This window comes from Vipera berus (assembly GCF_964194415.1).
Source record: "Vipera berus genome assembly, chromosome: 3".
In the NCBI taxonomy this organism is placed as follows: Eukaryota; Metazoa; Chordata; class Lepidosauria; order Squamata; family Viperidae; genus Vipera; species Vipera berus.
The window spans coordinates 122,774,997-122,800,790 of NC_138204.1; the positions used below are offsets into that span (position 1 = coordinate 122,774,997).

The 25,794-nt window shown below is 39.8% G+C and overlaps 1 protein-coding gene across 2 annotated transcripts in view; it reads left to right on the forward strand.

Annotated features, from left to right (window-relative positions):
* Positions 1-25,794, forward strand: part of SLC24A3 (solute carrier family 24 member 3) — a 188,157-nt gene that overhangs the window by 24,824 nt on the left and 137,539 nt on the right. For both annotated transcript variants that reach the window (XM_081325253.1, XM_081325254.1), the window contains exon 2: positions 17,985-18,122. In XM_081325253.1, the coding sequence (XP_081181379.1) occupies positions 17,985-18,122 (138 nt within the window). The remainder of the gene's footprint in view (positions 1-17,984; positions 18,123-25,794) is intronic.

The window sequence follows — 25,794 nt, forward strand, 5'->3', positions numbered from 1 at the left end:
TAGATTGTAAGCCGCCCTGAGTCTTCGGAGAAGGGCGGGATATAAATGGGATTTTTTTTAAAAAAGGAGTCTAGCTTGCAACAATCCTTCCGTCTGTTTGAAATAATAGAAGCCACTTAGAAAAAAATCTTTACTATTTAATTCTACTTTATGAAAAATCTTCATCAGCTGATTGTAATGAACAGACTCCTTATGAGAAGTCCATTAAGATGGTGTTTTGTGCGGTTGGTGATCAAATGACACTTTGCGATTTGAATTTCTGTGTGCTTTAAAAGTTATAATTTGTCATGACATAAATAGTTCAAATAAATAAATTGCATATAGTGTAATTTATAGCATAATGATTTACAAGAAATGCATGAGAAAAACCAGCATACATTAAATACATTGAATGTTAATATTAAATAATTACCACGAATGTCAGAATATTTACTACTTCTCACCTATACATTCTGTCATGTTTGCTGTTTCAGGAAACTTCCAAGCCTCAGAGGGCTTCTACATAAAGAAAAAAATCTCTAGTATTTCAAAATATTGTTTTTCTTCTGTAAACTATAAATGAAATTGCAAACTGTTGCTGATATTATTGGGCACCAAGTAATAAAATCTCACTGTGTTTTATTTATACCACAGGCAGGGCATAGCTGATTCAAGCGACAGTAAACCTCCCCCCTTTTTTTTACCGCTAATGCTCCTATACTTTCTTGGTGTACACACCCCAACTTTTCTGTAGGAGTCGTTCTCTTCTTTCTTAACAGCATGTTTGTGCAAAGGTCGGGTATGATACAATTCTCAATTTTTTACTTTTATGAATGTTTCCTGCAATACATGCTATTCTTTTAAATAGATATTTCTGCTAATCCATCATTGGGCAACCACCAATGTTATTTGTTTAGTTATTACATTTATCCTCTGCCTTTGTTTTGTATAATTCAAGGCCGCATAATGTTTCCTCCTCCTACTTTTTCCTACTATTGCAACCCTATCAAGTGGGTTGGGCTGAGAGGGAGGGACTGACCCAAATTTCACCCAGCCAGCTTCCGTGTCAGAATTAGGACCATCATTGCAACAGGCTGGGCGAAATTAAATTTTATCTCATTAGTTCAAGAATCCCTTCTCCCTTTGTGAAATAAACTGGTGGCAGGAGAATACTTTAATTGATGCCATTTTTCTTTTTATTTCTGGGTAATCCTTGGCTCAAATTCCAGTTTGAAAAAAGAACTTAAGCAACCTTCTCCAGACTCAGACCTAAAGGAGCCTTTTAAGAAGCCTGCAACACTTCTATTTTGTTAAATTATTTTGGAAAAGAAAAAGAAAACAACTACGAGAATAGAATCAGGCGAGGAGGAACAATCAGAAATGACATCTGCCTTTCCCAGAACAACAGCCATTGTGGCCTAACTATATTTTTATCATTGATACCTTGGTATCAGATGTTTACTTGCTTCTGTGAAGAAGGAAGGCCTTGAAGATGGAATCCTAGGTGTCAGTGGAATTGGTTCACAGAGTCACAGCCATTTGTCAAATACAAAATACCGGTAATTAAGAATCCTAAAATTGTTCACAGAATTCAGTTAAATCCTAATTTGGATCGGACTGTCCCAACACATTGGGTGACAGGCTGGATTTATGGGACCTCTGAACTTGAATTTGGAATTTTCCATGTTCTCCAGCAAGGAGGATTTCCTCATGCTCACGATGGAAGACTCAAAAACACCCTCCTGAGAAATTATTAGAGAAAACTTTTATCATCTCATTTTCCCTCTATTCTGGACTTATTTCTGTGGGTTAAATTTTAATTTTAGTTTGAACAAGTAGCTTGTAGATTTATTTCATTTCACAAGGGTAGAATGAGGAAATAATTTCCATTTTTTTCTATTTTGATATTACACACTTATCCTTCTTCTGCACTAAATGGTCCCAGAAACTTAATGAGCAAATTCTCTCAGCCAGTTCTGCCCGAAGCAACACTGCATCCCTGTTCCAGCCAGTATCTCCACCCAGATATCAAGAAGAGAGGAAAACAGGGGGACAGGGCCAGTGGTGGGATTCAAATATGTGAACAACCAGTTCTCTGTGTGGATGCTGCTTCCGGAAGTCCATTCTGGGCCTGGGCAACAAAACATTAGCTACCGGTTCTGCCGAAGTGGTGCAAACCGGCTGAATCCCACCACTGGACAGGGCCTACCCCTCTCAACCTTGCTTGGATACATAATGTTTTGAGATTAAAAGTAAATTGATCGGGGAATTTAAGTTATACAAAGAGAACCCAGTGGAGCATCCCATCCAAGATCTTATGCACCTGAAGAAAAAAATACAAACATCTTCTACAAAAAAAAATGGTCATGTGGCTGTGCTCCACAGGGTCCCCCTTTCAGCATCCAGGTGACAGGGGAGGGAAAGGGCTGTCACTGCCGCCTCTGTTGCTGGTCCTGTCCGCTGCCTCCAGATGCCTCCATCCAATGGTCTTGTCCCCTCCTCCCCCCACCCGTTAGTGGCAAGCTCACAGAGGCTTGACAGGCGGCCCCCTCTACCAGGGCTCCACTTGGAAGGCAAGGAGAGACATGTGATTAGTCATGAACTATGGTGGATGACATAGCTAACCCCCTCCTGGCTTATGGGGATAGCCTCAGTAAATGGGGGGCTTTTATATCTACTTCCCCCACCCATGATGCGTCCATGACAGGGTACCCCTTCCACCGTATCAGGTACTGCAAGTGACCCTGGTAGATTCGGGAGTCCAGCATCTCATGGATCTCATAATGGTCCCCTGCAACAGGGCCCGGTGTCTGCCTGACGGACCGAAAAAAGGACCCTTCCACTGGTTTCAGTAAACTGCAGTGGAATACTGGGTGCAGCTTCCCCCAAAACCGGGGTAGCTGTAGCCTCACAGCAACTGGGTTAATGACCTGTACAACCCGAAATGGACCTACGAACTTTGGCCCTAGCTTTTTGCAGGGTATTTTCAGGTGCAGGTACTTGGTTTACAGGTACACCATATCCCCCACCCAAAAAGGCTTTTGAGGTGCCCATTTCTTATCAGCCTGAGCCTCATAGGCCTCTGCTGCTTTTTGTAGTGCTCTTTTTATGGTCTTCCAGACCCCCTGTATGCGGTCTATCCAGTCCTGGGGTTGGCAGGGGGGAAGGTCCCCCTGAGGGCACTCAGGAATCGGGATAAACTCTACCCCATGAACCACCCGGAAAGGGGCGAATCCAGTGCTGCTGTGGATTGTGTTGTTATATGCCACCTCAGCAAATGGTAACAGGTCAACCCAGTCCGTCTGTTGGTAGGATACGTAACACCGCAGGTACTGCTCCACCATCGCATTAGCCCGTTCGGCTGCCCTGTTGATGCTGGGATGGAAAGCTGAGCTGAGTCCCTGGGACCATCTGATGGAGCGGACAAACTCCCTCCAAAAGTGTGTGGCGCACTGCACTCCCCGGTCCAATATTATTTGTCAGGGCACCCTGTGCAGGTGGTACACCTGTGTAATGAACATTTTGGCCAACGTCCGAGCAGACGGCAACCCTATGCATGGAACGAAATGGGCCTGCTTGAAAAATAGATCGACCACGGTCCATATGACCATGCATTCCAGTAGCCCCCCTACCACCAGATCATAGGACCCCACTTGTCCAGCCACGCCAACCCCAAGATAGCCTCGGTCATGGGTGGACCATGATAAACCAGAGGACCTTCCAGTGGGCCCCCATCTCCACCCACACTGGTTCTGTCACGAGGGTGGCTGAAGCCCCCCCAACAGGGAACCATCCACCTGCTTGAACCGCACAGGGCTGGCCAGCTGCCTCCTCCTCCTTTGGGCCCCCCAAGGGGTAGGGGCATCTACCTGGTGCGCAGCTCTCGACTTCTCTGGGATCTTCTTGGTTGTGACTCCAGCCAGAAGCTTGCCTCGCGTCCCAGCCTGGCTGCTCTTACTGGTGTGCACACCGGATGCTGGCTAGGTGGGGGGGGGGGGTGAGGCTGGTCGGGAGGCTTGACACCCTTATTTTATACCTGCCTCTATATGTCAGGATCATTTTAGAGCATTATGTCCACAAGAAGAGTTTCCTGACTTCGATTTAGAACTCAGTGCCAATCTGCTCTCAAATTGGGCCCCAATTACAGGTGCTGAAACAAAAACACTCATTAATCAGCTGAAGCCTGGTAAAGCTCCAGGCAATGATTTTATCACGCCTGAAATACTATGAAATAATCTGGAATGGTGGACCCCCAAAGCTTGCCTCGCTGTTTACTTATATTGATCTCATTGCACAAATTCCAGAGGATTGGAGCCTAACCATTATTGTGCCTATTTACAAAAAAAGCACTCAAGACTTGCCTACTAACTATCAGCCTATTACCTCGTAAGCATATACGTAAGCTCTATGCTAGACATTTTTACAATAAATTAGTTGATTGGATTGACTTATAGCATGTACTGGCAGATGAGCAAGCGGGCTTCAGATCCAGACACTCTATTTATGGCCATGCCCTTGTTCTTCAATACCTGGCTGAAAAATACATGCCCCAAACAGGTTCAGTATTATATACTGCATTTACTGATTTCAGGTCCACATTGATCTAATTCCCAGAGAAAGGCTCTGGTCTAAGTTTCTGTGTACCACTATTGACAGGTGTTTATTTTTGCTTATGCACAATCTTTACAGGAAGTCTGCAATCCAAGTTTGATGCAGGGCTACACTAATACGATCCTAACCTACAGAAGAGTAAGGCAAGGATGCATTCTAGCCCCTCTGCTGTTTAATTTCTATATACATCCACTTGTCATCCAATTAAAACAATTAGAGCACCATCCCCCCAAACTAGCTAATAGACATATTGCATCCCTGTTGTATGCAAATGACATAGCACTTTTTATCATGAATGCAAATTGGACTTAGATGAGCCTCAAACGCTCTGGCTAGTTACTGCTCTGAAGAGGACTTTGAAATCAGTTATAGCAAAACTAAAATCATGATCTTCTCCTGGAAGATAAATGGTCAGAACATCTTATCTGTGATGACAATGAAGATGCTTATAGGGAAGAGGTGGACTCGTGCAATAAAAATAACCTGGTTCTAAATGTTGATAAAACCTGGGAGATCATTGTAGATTTCAGAAAAAGCCAGCCTAGTTATACTCCACTTAGTATCAAGGCTGCAGCTATAGAAGTGGTCAACAGTATTAAGTAAGTGGGGGTGCAGATAACAAACAATCTGAACTGGTCTCTCCACATGTCATCCTTAGTGAAGTGTGCAAACTAGTGTTTGCATTTCCTGCATCGGATGAGGAGAGCACATCTTTCTCTTTCTGTCCTGTCCACTTTTTATAGAGGCACGATTGAGAGCATTTTAACAAGTTCCTTCACCGTCTGGTTTGGTGGTAGCAGTGTCTCAGATAGAAAGTCTGTTCAGAGAATGATAAGGGCAGCCGAGAAGATCATAGGAAGCTCGCTTCCTGGTATTCAGGATGCTGCTTATAAGCGCTATGTGCTTAGAGCTCAAAGCATTGTTAGAGACCCCACACACCCACTTTATGGTCTGTTTGCTCCCTTCTGGGAGGAGGTTTTGAAGTATTTCTAGCAGGACTACCCAATTCTGTAATAGCTTTGTTCCCTATGCCATCCGTCTGGTAAACTCACAAGATTCGTTTTTCTCGCCATGCACATGTATACATAACCCAAACTAGACTGTTGTTTCTCTGTGTCATATAATACATGTGGATATATGTGTAATTCTGTATGTATGTATGTATTTATTTATTTATTTATTTATTTATTTATTTATGTATGTCATATTTATGTAGTGTATATTGGAGGTGGTGACCTTTTGAGAGCTGTATGCAACGAAATTTCATTTTAATGTATGCTGTACATTCAAAGTGACAATAAAGTTATTCTATTCTATTCTATTCTATTCTATTCTATTCTATTCTATTCTATTCTATTCTATTCTATTCTATTCTATTCTATTCTATTCTATTCTATTCTATTCTATTGAATAGAATAGAATAGAATAGAAATAAAATAAAAGGGGGGGGGGGAAATGACATTGCCATAGGTGTATACTATAGGCCACCCAACCAAACAGAGGAAATAAATGAACTTTTTGCTAGTCAGCTAACTAAGATATATAGGAAGCACGTCACAATAGTAATGGGGGACATACCAAGACATCAACTGGGAGACAAACTCTGCACCAAGTGGAAGATCAAACAGATTCCTGACAAACCTAGCAGACAACTTAGTCACCCAAAAAGTAGAGAAGGGCACTAGGGAAATAGCCATTTTGGATCTAATTCTCACTAACAGAGATGAAATGAGAGAAGGTGTTGAAGCCACAGGAACCTTGGGAGGAAGTGATCATGCAATATTGGAATTCAACATTATGGAAGCACAAGCAATAGAATACAGTCAAACTAGAGTCTTGGACTTTAAGAGAGCTAATTTCAATAAACTTAGAGAGAGCTTGGGAAGGATTCCATGGATGAGAATCCTCAAGGGAAAAACAACTCAAGAAGCTTGGGAAATTTTGAAAAGTGAGATAATAAAAGCCCAGTCTAGCACAATACCAACAAAGAGGGAAAAATAACAGCTCTCAAAAGAAACCAGCATAGCTGCATAAAGAACTCTCTGATAAATTGAAAGATAAAAAGGACAAGTATAGAAAGTGGAAAGAGGGGCACATAACTAAGTCAGAATATCAGCAAATAGTCCGAGCCTTCAAAGACGAAGTGAGGAAAGCTAAGGCTCAAAATGAACTAAGGCTTGTGACCAAAGTAAAAAATAACAACAAAAAAAGCTTCTTTCAACATGTAAAAAACAAGAAAAAAGTTAAGGAAATGATTGGTCCATTAGTGGGGGAAAGTGGCAAGGTGACAAGCAACAGGGAGAAAGCACAACTATTTAACTCATTTTTTGCATCTTTCTTTACACAAAGGGAAAAAAACAGACCAACCTATCAAAAATAGTGCCATAAAAAACAGAATAGAAACACAAGTTAAGATAGGCAAGAAAATGGTAAGTGAGCACCTGTTCAGCCTAGACGAGTTCAAATCACCAGGACCAGATGGATTAAACCCCAAGGTTCTCAAGGAACTGGCAGATGTGATCTCAGAACCACTGAACTATATTTTTCAAAGATCCTGGAGCACTGGGGAACTACCAGTGGACTGGAAAAGAGCTGATGTAGTTCCCATCTTCAAAAAAGGAAAGAAAATGGATCCAGGAAATTACAGACTTATCAGCCTGACCTCAATACCTGGGAAGATTCAGGAAAAGATAATCAAACAACGAATCAGCAAGTACCTAGAGGCAAACAAAGTCATTACTAAAAGCAAACATGGGTTTGTCAAAAACAGATCATGCCAGACAAATCTTTTTGCATTCTTTGACCAAGTGACAAAATTAGTGGACCAGAGTAATGCTGTGGATATAATTTACTTGGACTTCAGTAAGGCATTTGATAAAGTAGATCATAACCTACTACTTGATAAGATAGAAAAATGTGGGTTAGACAGCATCACTACCAGATCGATTCGTAGCTGGCTGACTGGCCGTACTCAGCGTGTGGTCCTCAATGGAACCGCATCTATGGAGAGAAGTGTGTAGTGGGGTGCCCCAGGGCTCTGTTCTGGGCCCAGTGCTCTTCAACATCTTCATCAACGATTTGGACAAGGGGATAGATGGGGAACTCATCAAATTTGCAGAAAACACCAAGCTGGCAGGAATAGCCAACACTCCAGAAGACAGGCTTAAGCTACAGGAGGATCTGGACAGACTTGAACATTGGGCACTATCTAACAAAATGAAATTCAATGGTGAAAAAAGTAAGGTTCTACATTTAGGCAAGAAAAACCAAATGTACAGGTATGGTATAGGGGATACCTTGCTCAATAGTAGTAACTGTGAAAGGGATCTCGGAGTCCTAGTGGACAATTACTTAAATATGAGCCAGCAGTGTGCTGCAGCTGCCAAAAAAGCCAACACAGTGCTAGGCTGCATTAACAGAGAGAGAGAATCAAGATCACGTGAAGTATTAATACCACTTTACAATGCCTTGGTAAGGCCACACTTGGAATACTGCATCCAGTTTTGGTCACCACGAAGTAAAAAAGATTTCGAGACTCTAGAAAGAGTACAGAGAAGAGCAACAAAGATGATTAGGGGACTGGAGGCTAAAACATATAAGGAACGGCTGCTGGAATTGGGTATGTCTAGTTTAATAAAGAGAAGGACGAGGAGGGACATGATAGCAGTGTTCCAATATCTAAGGGGCTGCCACAAAGAAGAGGGAGTCAAGCTATTTTCCAAAGCACCTGAAGGCAGGACAAGAAGCAATGGATGGAAACTAATCAAGGAGAGAAGCAACCTAGAACTAAGGAGAAATTTCCTGACAGTTACTGTACATCCCTACAGAAAGACATTTCAACCTCTCTGGAGTCTGATGTAAAAATCCATACTGTGAAAATGACATGCAGTTTGTATAAGTGAATTGCTACGTGATAATATTTCACATTATCTCCCCTTCCCCAAAATAGCAATTCATGAGATGCAAAACTAAATGATAAATGCAACACAGAGAAGAAAATCCGTTATATAGGGGCTGCTTTTGCTTAATGCTGAATCAGGTATTCCCGATGTTATTCTAATGGCTACAAGTATCATAAGAGAGCTGTTATCTTGACTAGTCTATTCCTTTGAGTGCTAGAGTTATGGAAGAGTAAATATGCCTTTGGCTGGGGCTACTTTGGTTACTACAAAGTACAACTTTAGAGTGTGTGGCTGGTTGTCAGGGGAAGCCAGGAACTCTGCCAACATGTGAAAGGCGACTCTTGAAATATACAACAATTTTTCAGCTCCGTATTCCTCTGTACTCTTGACAGGCCAATCTTTTAACTGCTCTACGCTAACAAGGTCTGTTTCTTTCTTGTGCACATTTCCTAAAAAAATATAGCAAAGGATCTTATCACTCCTTAATAATTTTTAGTACAAAGGAGACTTTCCACTAGATTTAGAGCACTGAGTTTATATGCTGAATTTAGGAAACTTCTTTCTCTGGGGGTGGGGGAAGTACAGGAAAACAGGGGTGTGCACTCACCACAAGGCTTTGTTCAATCCCGATTCAGGACTGTGGAAAATAGGCCAACTCAGAACAGGCAACCAGTTTTAAAGTACTAAAATCTTAACCTAAGATTTACATTTAATCTAATCTCAGACAATTTTCATACCTAATGTGGATAAACATAAGTAGGTGCAACATTTTTATTTTTCAGCACAATGAGATGAGATGTACTGGTGTACTAACAGCTCTGCGGATTTCTGACATCTGAAAAAAAAATGTTTTTTTTAAAAAGTGTCCAAAGTGTCCATAACTTTGTAAGTTTTAGAAACAGTTAAGATGATATTTACAAATTATTTACCATACTGATTTTTTTTGTGGGGGGGGGAATCTAGTCATTGTTCAGATAGATAGGTTCAGGAAATTTATGCAAAAGAAGTCTTCAGTTTAAAAAGCCCCAGTCATTGTTATTCCTTCTCCACCCCAATGGAAAATGTTGATGAAAACGGCAAACAGTGTAGAAAATTGGAGACAATGTAGAGATGTCTTTTGTCAGGAAACCTGCCCATTGTTTATGTTTCATAATTATCATTTATATTTGATATAACCACAGCTGTCAATGTGACAAAACAACTGATTTTTACTTAAGGCACATCATTTAGTTTGGCTCATTTTGAATGGCCTTCAGAACGAACAAATGCATTGTGCTGGGCATTCATATCTTTTGTATATATCCCAATTTGTTGAAGGCAAAGATTACAGTGATCTACCTACCTACCTACCTATCTATTTGTATGCTGTTTGACTCCCAACAACTCTAGATGGCATATAATTTTAATAATAAATAAATAAGTACCAACCAGGAGTGATCCTGCTTAACTTCGAAGCTTAGACAAGGTCAGCTACAGGTTGCCACTTGTTGAGGCTGGAAAAAAGCCTATCTGTAACTAGTTTTACTCCTTTTACTCCCCTTTCACTCTATCCTGGATTTTATTCAAAGATATAAAACAGTGCAACAATTTGTGCAGACTGTAGATGCTGAGTAACTCACAGTAGTGCCTAGGTTTGATGCACTTACTGGCTTCAGAAGCTTCTTAAAAATAAGTGGAACAGATAGGATATGAGTGCAAACCTAAATAGAGAGGATACTTTTGTAATCTCTCTAAACTTGTTCCTTGTCCCTAGAATTTTTCCAAGAGGTTTCAAGCTCATATTGATTCTCTTTTGCTATTCACACCTGCAGAATGTTTTGACTCATCTCCCATTTCAGAAAAAACGTGCGAAACGTCATTTGATGTTACCGCACTCCACAGTGATGAATGCCTAATGGAAACCTTAAAAAGAGGTTCATCTGAACAGCCTGATAAGGAAAGGGCTAAAAAGTTTCAAAACACTTTATGCACATCATGCTTTCAAATCCTAATTGAGTTCTTATTCTTGTGAACCTGTTTCTTAAGGTTGGAAAAAATCACGGTGTAGTGTACTGCCAAGTGATATATGTTGAAAGATTAATAAGTGAGTTGGACTTCAGATAAGGTTAATGCTGAAAGGTTAATAAAGCTTAGAGAAGCAGGATCTTTTAGTAATGTAGATGGAGAGAACCTTCTCTTGTCTTAACCTCCCAAGAATGGAATAACATGTTTCACATGCTATATTTTTGGTGGTCAGAGGGCACCTCTAATGACATAAATGGCAATAAGCTGACTTTGTAAAAATGCCGCTTGGGGTGTGTGTGAAAGCCCTAATAAGCAGGCATATACATAGAATGAAGGCTACTGCTAGGTTTGTAAGCCGCCCTGAGTCTTCAGAGAAGGGTGGGATATAAATGGAATTAAAATAAAATAAAAATAAGTAAATAAAGGAGAGAGCTCAGCAGGTGAGAGGAATCTGGAAGATTTTCTGATGTATATCTCTGAACATTTTGGAAAGATCACGCAAGGCAATGCCATATCCATAGTGGGTACCATCATGACACTTGAGTTTTCATCAGAGGAAGGCAGTAGATGGAAAACCAAGAGAGAGAGTAGAACAGAGTATTCTGAAAAAAAAGAGAGAAAAAAAGGCGTAACTAGCTGGAAACCTGAAGGGAAATTTTTCACACTGCAAGAATATCCTTTTTAAAATTAGAATTGGTAACACATTGAAACTTGGTTTTGACAAAGAAGCCAGCTCTAGTTACTATTTACCGATGTATCTTTGCAATTTGATTATCTAATGTTTCACCAAAAATATTTTTACACACTTTTCAGAGTCACACTTCTCCTTTATTACAATAGTTTAAAATCCATTTTGGAGCAATGTCTTCCCTGAAATGTTCTGATCCAGATTAAACTCAATGAAATCTTTTGTTCTGCTACCACTTTGGAATTCTTATCTTGGCATGTGAACTCCCTAAGGTTGTATTTGGGGGGAGGGGGGAAGGCGGGGAGGAGGGAGAGGGGAGGGCTTTGTATCTTCTGAGTAATGTCTTGACTCCCATTTAAGGAGCAAGTGCAGACCTGTAGGAAAAAGCATATATTGATCTGAATTCTTCAACCTAATTATATACTTGTCTTCCAGCAGGATTCTTCCTACGCGCCCCAAATTCAAGAATTATGCATATGCTTTGCACATTTCTCAGGCCATTCTTAAAGTTTGTTGTTTTCTTGCTTGACACAAAATTACAGTCTCAGACTGTAATTCTTATGCATGCAGGTAACCAGCTGTTTCTATGCTTGAAACAGGCTCCCAATTTTAGAGTCAAGTTTGTTGAGAAAAAGTTATCTGGGAAATGGTATGATAAGTAAAGGTATAATGGAAAAATTATTTTGTTGGCACGCTTTTCAGTAAAATCTTATCTGAATTCACAAAAACTGTAACCCATTAAGACAGGGGTGTCAAACTGCTGGCCCATGGGCCAGACATGTCATCCGGAAGCCACCCGCGGCCCCCCCATTGCTGGCAATGGCAAAACAGTCCCGATATGTCTTGCGATGTCACGTGATGTCACGAGTTTGACATGTCTGCATTAAGACATGAATGGGCAAAATATGGCCTCTCATCTGCCATTGGTTGAAACCAGCATGGCTGGAGATGAATGATGGCAATTGCAATACAGCAGCATCTTTGCCCAATCCTCCTTGAGGGCTGCACAGTGGTTCCTCTGGTGCACAACCTGTTGTGCTGCAAAGGTAGATGGGGCTTATTGGGGCTTGAGTAGACAAAGTCAAGAAGACAATATAATTATTTTCACATTTTTCTCTCTTAAGAGGATGGAAGACAATTTAAGAGGGCATTGCATACGTAGTCCTCAATTTACAACCAGTCATTTAGTGACTGTTCTAAGTTGTAACGGCACTGAAAAAAGTAACTTACAACTGTTGCAGCATCCCCATTGTCATGTTACCAAAATTTGGGGGCTTAGCAACCAATACATATTTATGAAGGTTGTAGAGTTCTGGGGTCATGTGATTGCCGTTTGTGATTTTCTCAGCTGGCTTCTGACGGCAGAGGCAGTGGGGGGAGTCAGATTCATTTAACGGCTATGTGATTCTCTGCAATGACTTACTTAACAACTGTGGTAAAAAGGGTCATAAAATAGGGTGCGACTCACTTAATAACTACCTTGCTTAGTTACAGAAATTTTCATCCCAATTATGCTCATAAGTTGAGGGCTACCTATAATTACTTATAGTCCAGGGGTAGGCAACCTTGGCTCTTTTATGACTCATGGACTTCAACTCCCAGAATTCCTGAGCCAGCCATGCTGAGGGGAAAGGGAGAGGTTTCTAAGCTGAGCCATGCTGGCTCAGGAATTCTGTGACTTGAAGTCCATGAGTCATAAAAGAGCCAAGGTTGCCTACACCTGAGTCTTATATTGTAATTGAACGGAGGAAATGTATCTTACCAACATTAGTTTAGAAAGGTGACCGATGTCACATTGGGTTTTACACTGAAAGAAGGCGTATAAGGCCTCTGCCATCCTGTACAGCAAAGTGCAGAACCCTAACTCCTGTTTGCACAAGGCTTCCGGCACCATTTGAACCATGGTGCCACTGAAATTTGAAATCACATTTCAGGTGTGTGTCTGTGTGTGTTTTAATACATTAATGGAGGAAATGGAAACTGGATGCCTATGAAGGAAAACACTTGTTTTCATAAATGATTACCCCAGCATCCTCAAATTGACATTACTGAAGTCTGTAGAGATATGAAACATCTTTTTTTTAAAAAAAATTAAGGAACAAAATAAGACCCCCTTCATCTGTGTAGCAACTGCTTTTTTCTTTCTATCTCCTGGAGGTTTGCTCAACTGATCATCAAGTTTACTGCTGGATTATCTGGTGTTCAATGTCAGATGGTCAGGAGTGAGGAAGAAATCCTTGACTCATCACCGCAAATATTCCTCACTTTTATTTTCCACACATAATACTTGCTTTTATTTTTAATTACTTCCTTCTCCTTCCTACATGCTGTTCTCCATGCTCCACACAAAATATGCCCAAACCCATCCCACCCATTTCTTCTTTCTCTTGCATCTTGCCCTTTCCCATTCTCAGCAGAGCAGAGGAATAAGGAGTGGGGGTGGGTGGGTGGGTGGCAGAAGAGGTCGTGTGTGTGTGTGGAGGGGGGGAAAGCTGGCTTGAGTTGTACAGTTTTGATACTTCAGGAAATCTTGCTTTGTACTGTTAACATCTCATAGATTATGAGTTGCCAAATACTAATTGGTAGCTATTAAATACCATTACTCAGCAAATATAATCAATTTAACACTCAAATTAATCTTCTCTCTCTTCTCACCCCTATCGAGCTCCGTTCCTTTTCCAATTAACACATATATTACTCTCTCTATTCTTGGAAGCTGTTTGGAAGGTGTATTAAATAATTCCATTCATTTTTGATAATTTACATTCCTTTAAATATCTTATAGTCTCTGGAATACATGGAAGTGTTTGAGGTGGTTCTGCTCATTTCCAGATTGTCAGTCAGCCATCTGAATTTGCTACAGGCAGTCAGTCCTTGGGTTACCATAGCAATCCTGACCGAATTGCCAGCATTATAAAGTTTGATGTCATGTGACTGCATTGCTTAACAGTGGCAATTCTAGTAGTCTTAGTTGGTATCATAAAGCAAGGACTGTACAGGTCATAAAGCAAGGGACTAACATGATTGCAACTTCTGATTTCCCATTCACTTTGCTTGTGGGGAAATGACAGGGAACATGGAAATCACAATCACATGACCACAGCTTGCTGTGATGGCAGGAACTCTGAGAACCAGTTGTGAGTGCCATTCATTCAATACCATTGTAATTTTGAACAGTCCGGAACAAAGAGTTGTAGCCTAAGGGCAATCTTTATTAGGGAAAATGGCAACTCTGTTGAGACGTAAAGGTATCTGAAATGTTCAGAGGTTGAAAGTAAGCAAACCCTATAATTAGGTCATTGCCATTTAGTTTTCCGCTTTGATTTACCTGAGTGGCTTCCAATATCTGCGTCTGAAATTAAGTCCCTAATCAGCCAACTCAGAAGGGGAAGGCCCCTGGCCCTGACCCTATTCTCCCAGCAATACTGAAGACTAAAAATAATTGGCAATTGTAATCCCAATCTTTAAGAAGGGTTAGGGTTAGGGTTGCCTAGAGTCTGAATTTTGATCATGAGACCATGGGGATGCTGGAAAGGTTGTAAGTATGAAAAATGGTCATAAGTCACTTTTTTTCAGTGCCATTGTAACTTCAGTCCCTAAATGAATGGTTGTAAATCAAGGACTACCTGCATCTAGGAGTAGTCATGCATGCCATTAGCTGGATGGAAGTCCACGGTGAATATGCTGCTGTTGCTGAACAAAGATCTGCCAATGCCATCCTTAATTTTTTCCGATCCAGCTGCACTTAAACTCTTTAAGGCTGAGCCTCTAGCCCAGCAATTTTAGGGGACTTTGGTTGGCCCCCCCAGCTTTGGGTTTACCTCTCTAGAAAGGAGTCCAATGCCATGATCTCCCCTCTGCAGTATTGGATGGTAAATATCTTTTTTTAAAAAAAAGTTCCATTGAACATTTGAAAGGCTTTGCGTGTGATTCCAGAGAGGTGGAAACTTCAGAACACATTCTTCTTTGTTGCTCCTATAGGGAGACAGGTTCATACTTCCTCTGATTAGTAGATATTCTGACTTATGCCTAAATGTTGCTTATAGACAAAGTATCCCTTGTCCATAAGTACCCCAAAGTACAGCACGTGTGGCTAGGTTTTGCACAGCAGCGGAGAAGACCCGTCAAATTCTGATGTGCCAATGTCCCGCAATGAATTCCTTGCAACTATAATTCATCTAACTTTTAGATATTAACATTTCTCAGATATTAATAGATACCTTTACTTTGCTGTAATTTTAGATACCACACTATATAATTTTAATCTTTAATTAAAGATTATAGACACTAGTTAGGTTATTTTACAAATGTATTTTAATTGTGTTTTAAATTTTATTTGTTGATTGTGCTGGTCTTTGATCACATAAATTGAATTGAAATTGATGTAACTAATGTCTTTTAAATGCAGAATTAATTAACAATAAAAAACTGAATAAGACTAAGATATGCTTGTGTTTGCTTGTGTGTACTCCATTCCTAAATTCTTAACCGCTATCTAACACATAAAAAAGAATCAGAGAATATACTAAGAAAAATACATCTAAACCTTAATTTATATACATTGAAGCATGTTTTGGAAGATTGCAAATCAAGAACATTTTTTTATTGTTAAGGATGATTTTCAGTTATTTTGAACTTTGAAATAAAGGCTTGCATTACCATGGCATTGCATAGTAAGAAATCAATACTTTGAGGTAAATACTAAATATTAAATATTTAGTAAATGAGAGTAATTCAACATATTTTCATATTTATTGGATACCACACAGAAAGTATAAAAAGAGTAATGGGAACTTATTGTATGATATAGTACAGTCTTGTTACACTATTGTTTCATTTTAGTTTAATATCAATAATTTGTTGACATCCTTTTGGGAAGGATTGTATGGTTTAAAGATCAGAATGTGATTAAAGATTATTTTTGCATTGGAGCAAACAAGCTTGTGTTCTGCTTATCAACTGGGTGTTGAGAAGATTGATTAAAATTATTCCATATGCTTTGTATTAAAACATTTTAATGCTTTTGTCTCTTTTTTCTTTTTTCCAAGGATTTGTATATCAATTAACCTGGGGTTCAACATGAATTAATTTTAACTTTTTATTTGGATGAGGCAGCAGAACCTGTCTTGCTATACTTATCCAACAATTTTGGCACTAATTCTGCTTTTTTCCTGGTGTCTGTATGGGAAAACTGAGTGAAAAAAGAGATATATGGGAAAGAAAGAACTATAATACATTTAACTTGGGGCAAGAAAGAGTGAAACCTGTAATGGAAACCTGGCATAAAAGCTCTGCTAACTCTTGAAAGGGGTTCAGACTGAGACTGCATAGCATATAATGAGCACCACGCTGCTGTAGCCTGCCAAATGTTACTGGCACATGAACATGTACTCCATGCCTAAACAGAGCAATATGCAAGTTTCCAGGATTAAGTAGCATTTGCCAAATAAATAAATAAATAATATATCTTGGACAGGTGCCATGTGTTTGAATTGAAATGGAAAAATCAGAGTTTTGCTCACTATCGTCTCCTGTAAAATAGGAAAGGAAGACAATATATCAATAACAATACATATCTAGTTAGCTACCTCTCGTGTGCATGAAAACTACTCTTATTGAAGGCATCCACAAACATTTGTGAAAAGAGCATAAAAATGTCTTGGCTAGTTTATCCAACATTTGTGCTTCCAAAAAAAAAAAAATCAGTTGTCTCTGAAAGCCTTCTAACGCCCTTTCCTTTTATCTGTTTTTCTGGCTATGTTGTTTAAATAGTTGCCTTTCCAAGCTCACTTAATAGTAACAGCAAAGTGATCCCCATGTGCTTTTTATGAGAAAGAGCCATGCTGCTGGAATAACAAAGCACCTGCTTTGTATACAGAAGGCTTAAAGTTCCAGCTTTAGTGTTTCCCGGTGGCAGAACTAAAATTGAAGCTTGGCAAGATATTGAGAGTTAGAACAAACAGTGCTAGGCTGATCTAGTTAATTTCAAATGAGGGTTGATTTCCCCACATTTCTTACTCATGTTAATTCTGGCAACTTGTTTAATTACTTGTCTTGTTTTTCTTGCACACACACACACACACACACACACACACACACACACACACACACGTGTGTGTGTGTGTGTGTGTGTGTGTGTGTGTGTGTTTCCTGCAACACAAAACACTTTCTGGTTTCATTGACATAAGTGTTCTCAATTTCCTTTCCTCCCTAACCTTGTACAGTAGGCAGTGTTACAAGTACCAGTACCTACCTTATCTGGGAGGTGGAGTACTTCCTCTAATTAAGCTCAGGTTGCTAACATCCCCTATTTGTTGCCTTTAGATGTGTTGGGTTCCTTTCCCATCATACCCAGCCAGCACTGCCTAGGGGAGGGCTGGTCAAATCTCTAATCGCTTGAGATGGGAGCATGGGAACAGGTTTGAGACATTGCCTGAGCTGAAACAGTGGTTGACTGGTTTGAAGCATTGACTAAGAACATTGCAAAATGGGGGAAATGTTGCTAGTAATTGTGCTAGATAATATCCTGGGAGCTCCCAGCTCTTTCCTTTCACTTTATATTTTCAGTGTGTAACTCTTAATGAACATGCATGGAATGGGGACTTTGCTTTGCAATGATAGGACCCAGAGATTAAGGACAAGGAAATGTAAGATTACTGTAGGAATACAAGTGGGGAAATCCAATTCCTTTCTCTTTGTGACCTTTTCCTTGCTGGACCTGATCCTGACACCCAGAACTATGAAGGTTGAAATATAATACTTATCCAAGTATACTGACTTAGTTCTTTCTTTCTTGGTAGTTTACGAATCTCTGAACTTTGACTTGGAGACGAGTGACAAATGGCTGGGAAGAAGACTACTGCAAGAAACTGAGGATAATGTCACTGATAAACCAGAAGAAGTAAAACATCTCTATCGAAAAAATTGCACTGAACCAGGTAGGATGGAAGTTTTCTGTCTTGATTTGGTAGTTGTGAGGTTCGGTGGCTGCAAAAATATCACCCTTTTAATATTTCCAGTTATGCAGACTTTGTATGTATGAAAGGTGGTGGCAAGTCCTTTCCACTTCATACTCGAGAGTAAGAGCCTTATCGAATTTCTGTGGAGTTTACATGCGGAAAAACTTTTACCAGCTTTTTAGTTGCTCTTTGTTTTTATTATCATTGCAAGCAGTGGCCTGAACATGGATTTTGAAAGAAAGTTGAATCCTAATTAATTTATTAAATTTATTTGCCACTTGACTTGTAATTTGTAAAATATTTTTAACAGTGAATAAAAGGCCTGTTTGTACACTTTGACTTACTAATATTTAGCCTATTTTACCTTTCTTCAATAAAACTATGCTCGTTTTTAGTACTAAGGTAAAGGTAAAGGTTCCCCCGCACATGCATGCTAGTCGTTTCCGACTCTAGGGGCCGGTGCTCATCTCCGTTTCAAAGCCGAAGAGCCAGCGCTTGTCCGAGGACGTCTCCGTGGTCATGTGGCCGGCATGACTAGCACGGAACGCTGTTACCTTCCCACCGTAGTGGTCCCTATTTTTCTATTGCATTTTTACGTGCTTTCGAACTGCTAGGTTGGCAGAAGCTGGGACGAGTAACAGGCGCTCACTCTGTTACGCGGCACTCGGGATTCGACCCGCCAAACTGCCGACCTTCTGATCGACAAGCTCAGCGTCCTAACCCACTGAGCCACCGCGTCCCTGTTTATTTAGTACTAGTTCACAGAAAAATACATGATATTTGGAAAAATAAGCCGGAAATGTCCCCCAACGCTGGTTGCTTCTTTTAGCTTTTCTTTCTGATTTGTCACGTTCTCAGTTGTTTCTTTGCTTTGTAGAACAGTCCACATCTGCTTTCCTGAGAACTTCTTTTTGTATAAATACTTATCCTTTGTTCCCTTACTTTTATATGGAGAATCAAATTATGTTGATGGTGAATTATTTGGTTTCTCTGTGTTCTTTTCCATTTTCTCAAAGTGGCTTGTTCCCTTTACTGTGCTTTTGTTCCCGTATTTTATCATCTCTATAATGACATTGTGTTATATTTGCTGTGCAAAATGAAAAGGAAATGAAAATGCAAATGAAAAGGTTGGTCTGTGATTAAAGACCTTCTTAATAGGAAGTAAGATTAAAAGCAATTAAGAGAACTTATTCAAGGAACAGTTAATAGGCTACTTGTCAATTATCCCTGATCATACTCGGTAGGGCACAATAAACTGGCTAAACTTGTATGCCATAAGTTTTTTTTTATTAATGTTGGGAGGGATCTTTACTGAATGCATTAACTTCCAAATAAACATTATTGAAGTCTCTTTCAGGGGAGAATGCCTTGCTTGAAACTATGCAGTTCATTTAAGTAATGTATAAGACCAGTTGTTTTAATTCTATTTACAGTTAATTATGGGAAAGGCATTTCTCAGCAAGGAAGGTTACAGTACAGTTGAGGAAAAGCTGAAATACCTGAGTTGTAATTATTAAACGCATATGTGTTCGCAAACACTCAACAAAAACAGCTGCATTTCTGTATTTTTAGCTAGCATCACTACAAAAATCAGAAAAGCAACTGATTAATGAACTGAAAGATTTGTACATACTAAAGATGATTAAATATTTGTAGAATTATTTAGCTGACCACATAATTTTGCCAACAAATTTACTATAAAACCCTGGAAGTTTTGTTTGGAAATACTCACATAAAGTATAATTAACAGTTACATTAATTGCTTAGCTGTTATCTTCAAAAAAGCAGTATCATTTTTTTAAAGAAGTAGATTTTCTGATGGATGCCTGTATTTTCTTTGACAAAAGTAACATTAATATTTCATTTTAAGGAAGAGATAAAAATCCTGTGGTGGTGGTTGTTTTGTGCTAACATATTTTGGGTATATGAATAGGTAAGATTGGATAACTTTCCCCCAGGAGGAATGAAGACAGAACCTCTCTCAAACAAAAGGGGTTATTTTAGTCTCTTATTTGTTATTGCCACTGCTTGTCTCCAAATATGCAGAAACATAAATACAAGGATCTGGATGCCGCAAATTATGACTTATCCAAAATGCGATGGCCAATTGGCTCAAAAAAACAGAAACACTTAAAAGTGCTCACCCCCACTGCTTGCCCTTTAAATTGAGCATGTGTGTGAGAGAGAGTTCTTCATGGTCACTCGAGGAATACATTTGTTACTAAAAAGCGGGGTGGGGGGGACCTTGAAGTAACAAGAGTCCATATCTCAGTTGTGTTTGAAATAACGTTTATATTTGAAAGGTTCTGGGTTTGGTCACCAACACCTTTTTTTTTATTCCATTTATATCCCGCCCTTCTCCGAAGACTCAGGGCGGCTTACAAGCTTAGCAGTAGCCTTCATTCTATGTATATGCCTGCTTATTAGGGCTTTCGCCCCCCCCAGCGGCATTATTACAAAGTCAGCTTAATTGCCCCCAACAATCTGGGTCCTCATTTTACCTACCTCGGAAGGATGGAAGGCTGAGTCAACCTTGAGCCTGGTGGGACTCGAACCTGCACTAATTGCAGGCAGCTGGTGTTACTTAAGGAGGCATTAGCCCACTGCTCCACCAAGGCTTGGGTAGCAGGTTTCACTGGCAGTACTGAATTAAATGCAGCTCTGGAGTTAGAAAGTCACTTTCTATATGCAAAATGTTGTGATAAAGCTGTTAGCTGGAGGATTAAAGCAAGAGCCCACTTTACTGAGCTTTTGCATGAAAGGCCCAGATGACTTTATTTGCCAGTGATTTTCCATGGATAAAAGCATAATGTGTTATGTGTTTGAGTTTTAAGGTCTAAGACGTTGGGGGACTATCTGAGGAGCTGTTTGTCTCGATATGAACGTGCCTGAGCACAAAATCCTCTAGAACAATGTTTCTCGACCTTGGCGTCTTTAAAAGGCATGGACTTCAACTCCCAGAATTCCCCAACCAGCACACATCTTAAAGTTGCCAAGATTGAGAAACGCTGCTCTAAAAGCTGCTCCCATTTATTGGGAACCTGGGGCGGAGAGCTTCTTCTTTTGCTGCTCTGGAATGGTGAAATGTGCTTCCTTGCCTCAGAGCGTATATTCAGTCCTCAGTCTTTCTGCTTTTTTTTTTTTTTTAAAAAAAGGCCAGGCATTCTCCCTAGGACAACAGGTCTTTTCAAGTTTCAATAGTTTGATGTGTGTTCAAGTGTTCCTATGAGATTTTCCATGATTATGTTTTCTGTTTCTTGTTAACTTTAGTGGAAAGGCAGGATGCATCCTAAAAATAAATGGAAAAAACCAGAGAGAATAAAATTGCTTGAAACTCAGGCTGTGACTGACTAACCACGCTTCACATCAGGAAGCTCAGGAAAGTAACAGTCCTGTTCTGCTGTTCTTGTTGGTGAGATTACTTGGCCCTCTGCTGTTTTTGAGGTTTAGGGGAAGGACTGGATCCTGCTTGATATGAACAGCTGAAAGGGGGAGAAAGGGAAGGGTTCTGCTGTCACCCGGACAAAAATACCCAACACTCATTTGTGAAAATGCCGTTTTCAGAGAAAAGTAATAGAAAGCAATAGAAAATTGGAAATAGACTTTCCTTTCTTTCTTCCATTTATTTATTTATTTGTTTGTTTGTTTGTTTGATTGATTGATTAAATTTTTACGTCCTTCATCTTCCCTACAAGGTGACTCTGGGCGCTCTTCTTAGATTTGTTCAATACCTCACTTGCTTGCAATTCTTGGAAGGATATTCTTTCTGGAAATTTGATAAAGTATACCTTATTTATACCTCCTCACTATAGCAGTATATATGTTAGGTAGATATATTTAGGAAACAGATCAACTGTGCCTTTTCTGTGATGTTTTCAGCTTCAGTCTCAGCCTGCAATATGGAGATACTATTTCCTACTTACCTTCTGGGATTTTTACACCAGGCTTGCAACTAAATATAACATGGAGAACAAGCTAAACATTCAAACGCTCCAGTAGAGGTGGCTTAACATTTTCCTCTGTCTGCCCTGTTCTTCCCCATTCACCTTTTAATAAGCCTAGATTTGGAGCTTCAATATGAGATTATAATGAATGGGGGAGGGAAGGCAGGAAGTCAGAGGCAGAACAGGCTTCCATCTTCCTTCATGCCTTTAATATATTTTACAATCACACCGTTATTTCTCTGCCCCAGTGTTTCATGTGTACTGTATAGTTTTTAATGAATTAATTACAGTTTCATATGTATTTCTGTTTGTTGTTTTCATCATCGCAGAAGAAAAGCTAGACATTGTAAAAACACATGATAAACAACATACAACTAGGACTGTGCTGAATTTTTGCCATGTTTATATTTCATTACAGGGTGTTAACACTTCTGAATGGTCTACTTCAATCAAATTCCTAGCCTCGCAGCTGCTGACTTATCATATGCTTTTGATTTCCATCTCTGTAAAAAAAAATCTCTCCTCAGGAGCTGTAGCTCGTTGTCTTGAAGCTGTGGGCGGCAGTTAGTTTGTCCTCTGCAATGTGTATGGTTGGCATCGATTTCCATAAATAACATTATTTGGCATTACGTAGGCTTTAAAGATTCATAATGAAGTAGTAACACAGTGTGCTAAAATGTGGGATAATAATGGCACATAAAAAATAACATATTCATGGACAGAGACATTGAACATATTTGTTCAAATAGAGTGAACTGGGTAACACATGGGTGTCTTGTTGCAATCTGGTACCATGGCATCTCATCCCTGACTTGGATGCATTTCTCTCAAGTAAATATGGGCAAAAAGATAGAATATTATTTTCCTTTATTCCAATAAATAAGGAGTGGGATACAGGTTTGGTGAAAAGAATAGGGAAAAAAGTGTCATTTAGAGGACAAGAAGCAACGGATGGAAACTAGTCAAGGAGAGAAGCAACCTAGAACTAAGGAGAAACTTTCTGACAGTTAGAACAATTAACCAGTGGAACAACCTGCCTCCAGAAGTGGTGAATGCTCCAACACTGGAAGTTTTTAAGAAGAGACTGGACAGCCATTTGTCTGAAATGGTATAGGGTTTCCTGCCTGAGCAGAGGGTTGGACTAGATGACCTCCAAGGTCCCTTCCAACTTCTTCTTCTTCTTCTTCTTCTTCTTCTTCTTCTTCTTCTTCTTCTTCTTCTTCTTCTTCTTCTTCTTCTTCTTCTTCCTATTATTATTATTATTATTATTATTATTATTATTATTATTATTATTATTATTATTATTATTATTATTATTATTTCAGCTCAGGCTAAAATAATTGGACACACACCACATCTGCCCTCCAGTCTTATTTAAAACACTGGATGTTGACACTCTTTGGGTTATAAATGGTAAAGTCTTGATTAAGGGAGCTTTCTTTGAGATTTTTTCCCTGCCTAATTTGTTGCAGATTTCTGGAAGTGATTTTGCTTCCTTTTTCCCATCTCTACCATGAGTTGTTTAGATACTGTCTGGCTTAACAGGAGTTATACTTTGTTTATTTGGAAATAGCAAGTACAACCAGTCTGTTCACCTGTAATTATGTTTAATTTAAATCTTAGTTCCTTTAACATATATTTAGAGGCAAGTTCAAGTTCAGCTGAAATTGGGATAGTTACAACATAAATATAATGCGCTGCAGTTAACCTTGATTGTTTACAAGCATCCAGCAACCCTTCAGACAGTTTTGAGAGCTTAAGGTACACATGAAGCAAAGGTCTCTCTGGGCCACACATTGCACTAAAGCATAAATGCCAAAAGATTTTGCTTAGCATACCATTCCAAAACACAGTGGGGAATTGTGCATATCATGATAAGCCACAAATAAACCACAGTATGACTTTATGTGAGTGGTGATCTCATAAGAGCAGTTTGATTCCTTATAAATACTTGGTAGAGAATTTCCTTAGTTCCAAATACATACACAGATGTTGCATCCTAGGAACACTTGGATGGTCTCTTCATTTGTTGGGAGAATGATCTTTTGCAATTTGCATAAGAACATACAAATAATTGTCTTCAGTGCTGGATTTGGAAGGGGCTTCCCATGTCAAAAAAGTGTGTCAGCCTTTTGCAATCTTAGCTGGCAATGTCTCAAGAGGAGACATTAAAGTCCCAAAGGGGCTTTTCAAAAGGCAACTGGACTGAATGTTTCACTTCTTGTCCAAGAAGTGTCTTCAATTCTGGAAGTTCTGGAAGCTTCTTGGATGAGAAGCAAAACATTTTCAATGAAAAAACAAATTCCAGTTGTCTTTTGAAAAACATACTTGGGACAATCAAAGATCTGGATGATTGGGACTCTCCACAGACATTGCTCATTAAACAGTGTATTATTCATGTAATGCGTCACACTAATATAAGCAGAGGTCCTAAACTGCCTGTGGAGCAGTGCCTAAGGTACTTTCTAAAACCCGCCTCGTACCTCAGAAAATTGGTTTACCCCAGGCATAGAAAAGCTTTTACCTTGGCAAGGTAATTGAGACCATAGTAATGAGATTTTGAAAGCCTGATTCTGTCCCCCTTCTCTCCACCTTGTACCCGAGGGAGTTATACAGAGTGAGTCTGAGTTTCTTTTTAATGCTTTCTTCGTTTCCCAGACTTAAACCATATTTTGGCAAATGTTGCTGTATAGTTTCTCCTAGGTCAGGGGTAGGCAACCTTGGCTCTTTTATGACTCATGGAGTTCAACTCCCAGAATTCCTGAGTCAGCATAGTTGAAGTCCATGAGTCATAAAAGAGCTGAGGTTGCCTACCCCTGTCCTAGGTCATCTCTGGGTCATGAAGCCCACCTGAAGTTAAATGAGGAAATTCAGCTTGTGTAAAGGTGATTATCAGCTTCAAGAAGACTAGATACAGTACATGATGTGAGAATGTCAAATGTTTAGAGTGGACACCCTTCATACAGAGAGGCATTTCTCTCTGAGTCAGCTTTGGACAAGGAGATTATGCTTGTTTACTGTACTGTAATGTCCCTAAGATTATCTTGGGCAGGCAGGAGAATGGTGAGACAAAGTATGAATAATTCTTTGTATTCTTTTTTAATAAATGAAGCCATGGCCAGAAAGGAATGATATTGCTATTGTTATTACATGGTTTTTCCTCTGTAGCAGATTCACTTTGTATATTGCAGAAATAGTAAGCTGTTGTTGGAGAGAGAGAGACTGGCAGAGCCAGGGGAAAGAGACAAATAGGAATTAGTCTAGACCAGGGCTTTTCAACCTTTTCACCCATTGTACCACTTTTAGGATATGGCAACATCCGAGTACCACCAGTCGCCTAGCAAGGTGTCAAAAACTTGATGACCCCCCCCAAAAAAACAAAGGAAAAAAGTGATGAAGTACAGGTAGTCCTCGACTTACAACAGTTCGCTTAGTGACTGTTTGAAGTTACAATGGCACTGAAAAAAGTGCCCCCCCAAGCCACAGCCGAGCAAGACACCTGCCTGCCTGCCCGGGGGCGCTCTTCCTCCTGTCCGAGGTTTTCATTGTTGTGAGCATTTCTGTTGAGGATTGGCAGCGAGGGTGGGGTGGGGGTGTTTGGTTTTTATTCCCCCCGCCTGCTGGGTGGTTGCAGCAGGTTTTGGTCACTTCACATGACCCTGGGACACTGTGACCATCATAAATATGAATCAGTTGCCAAACATCTG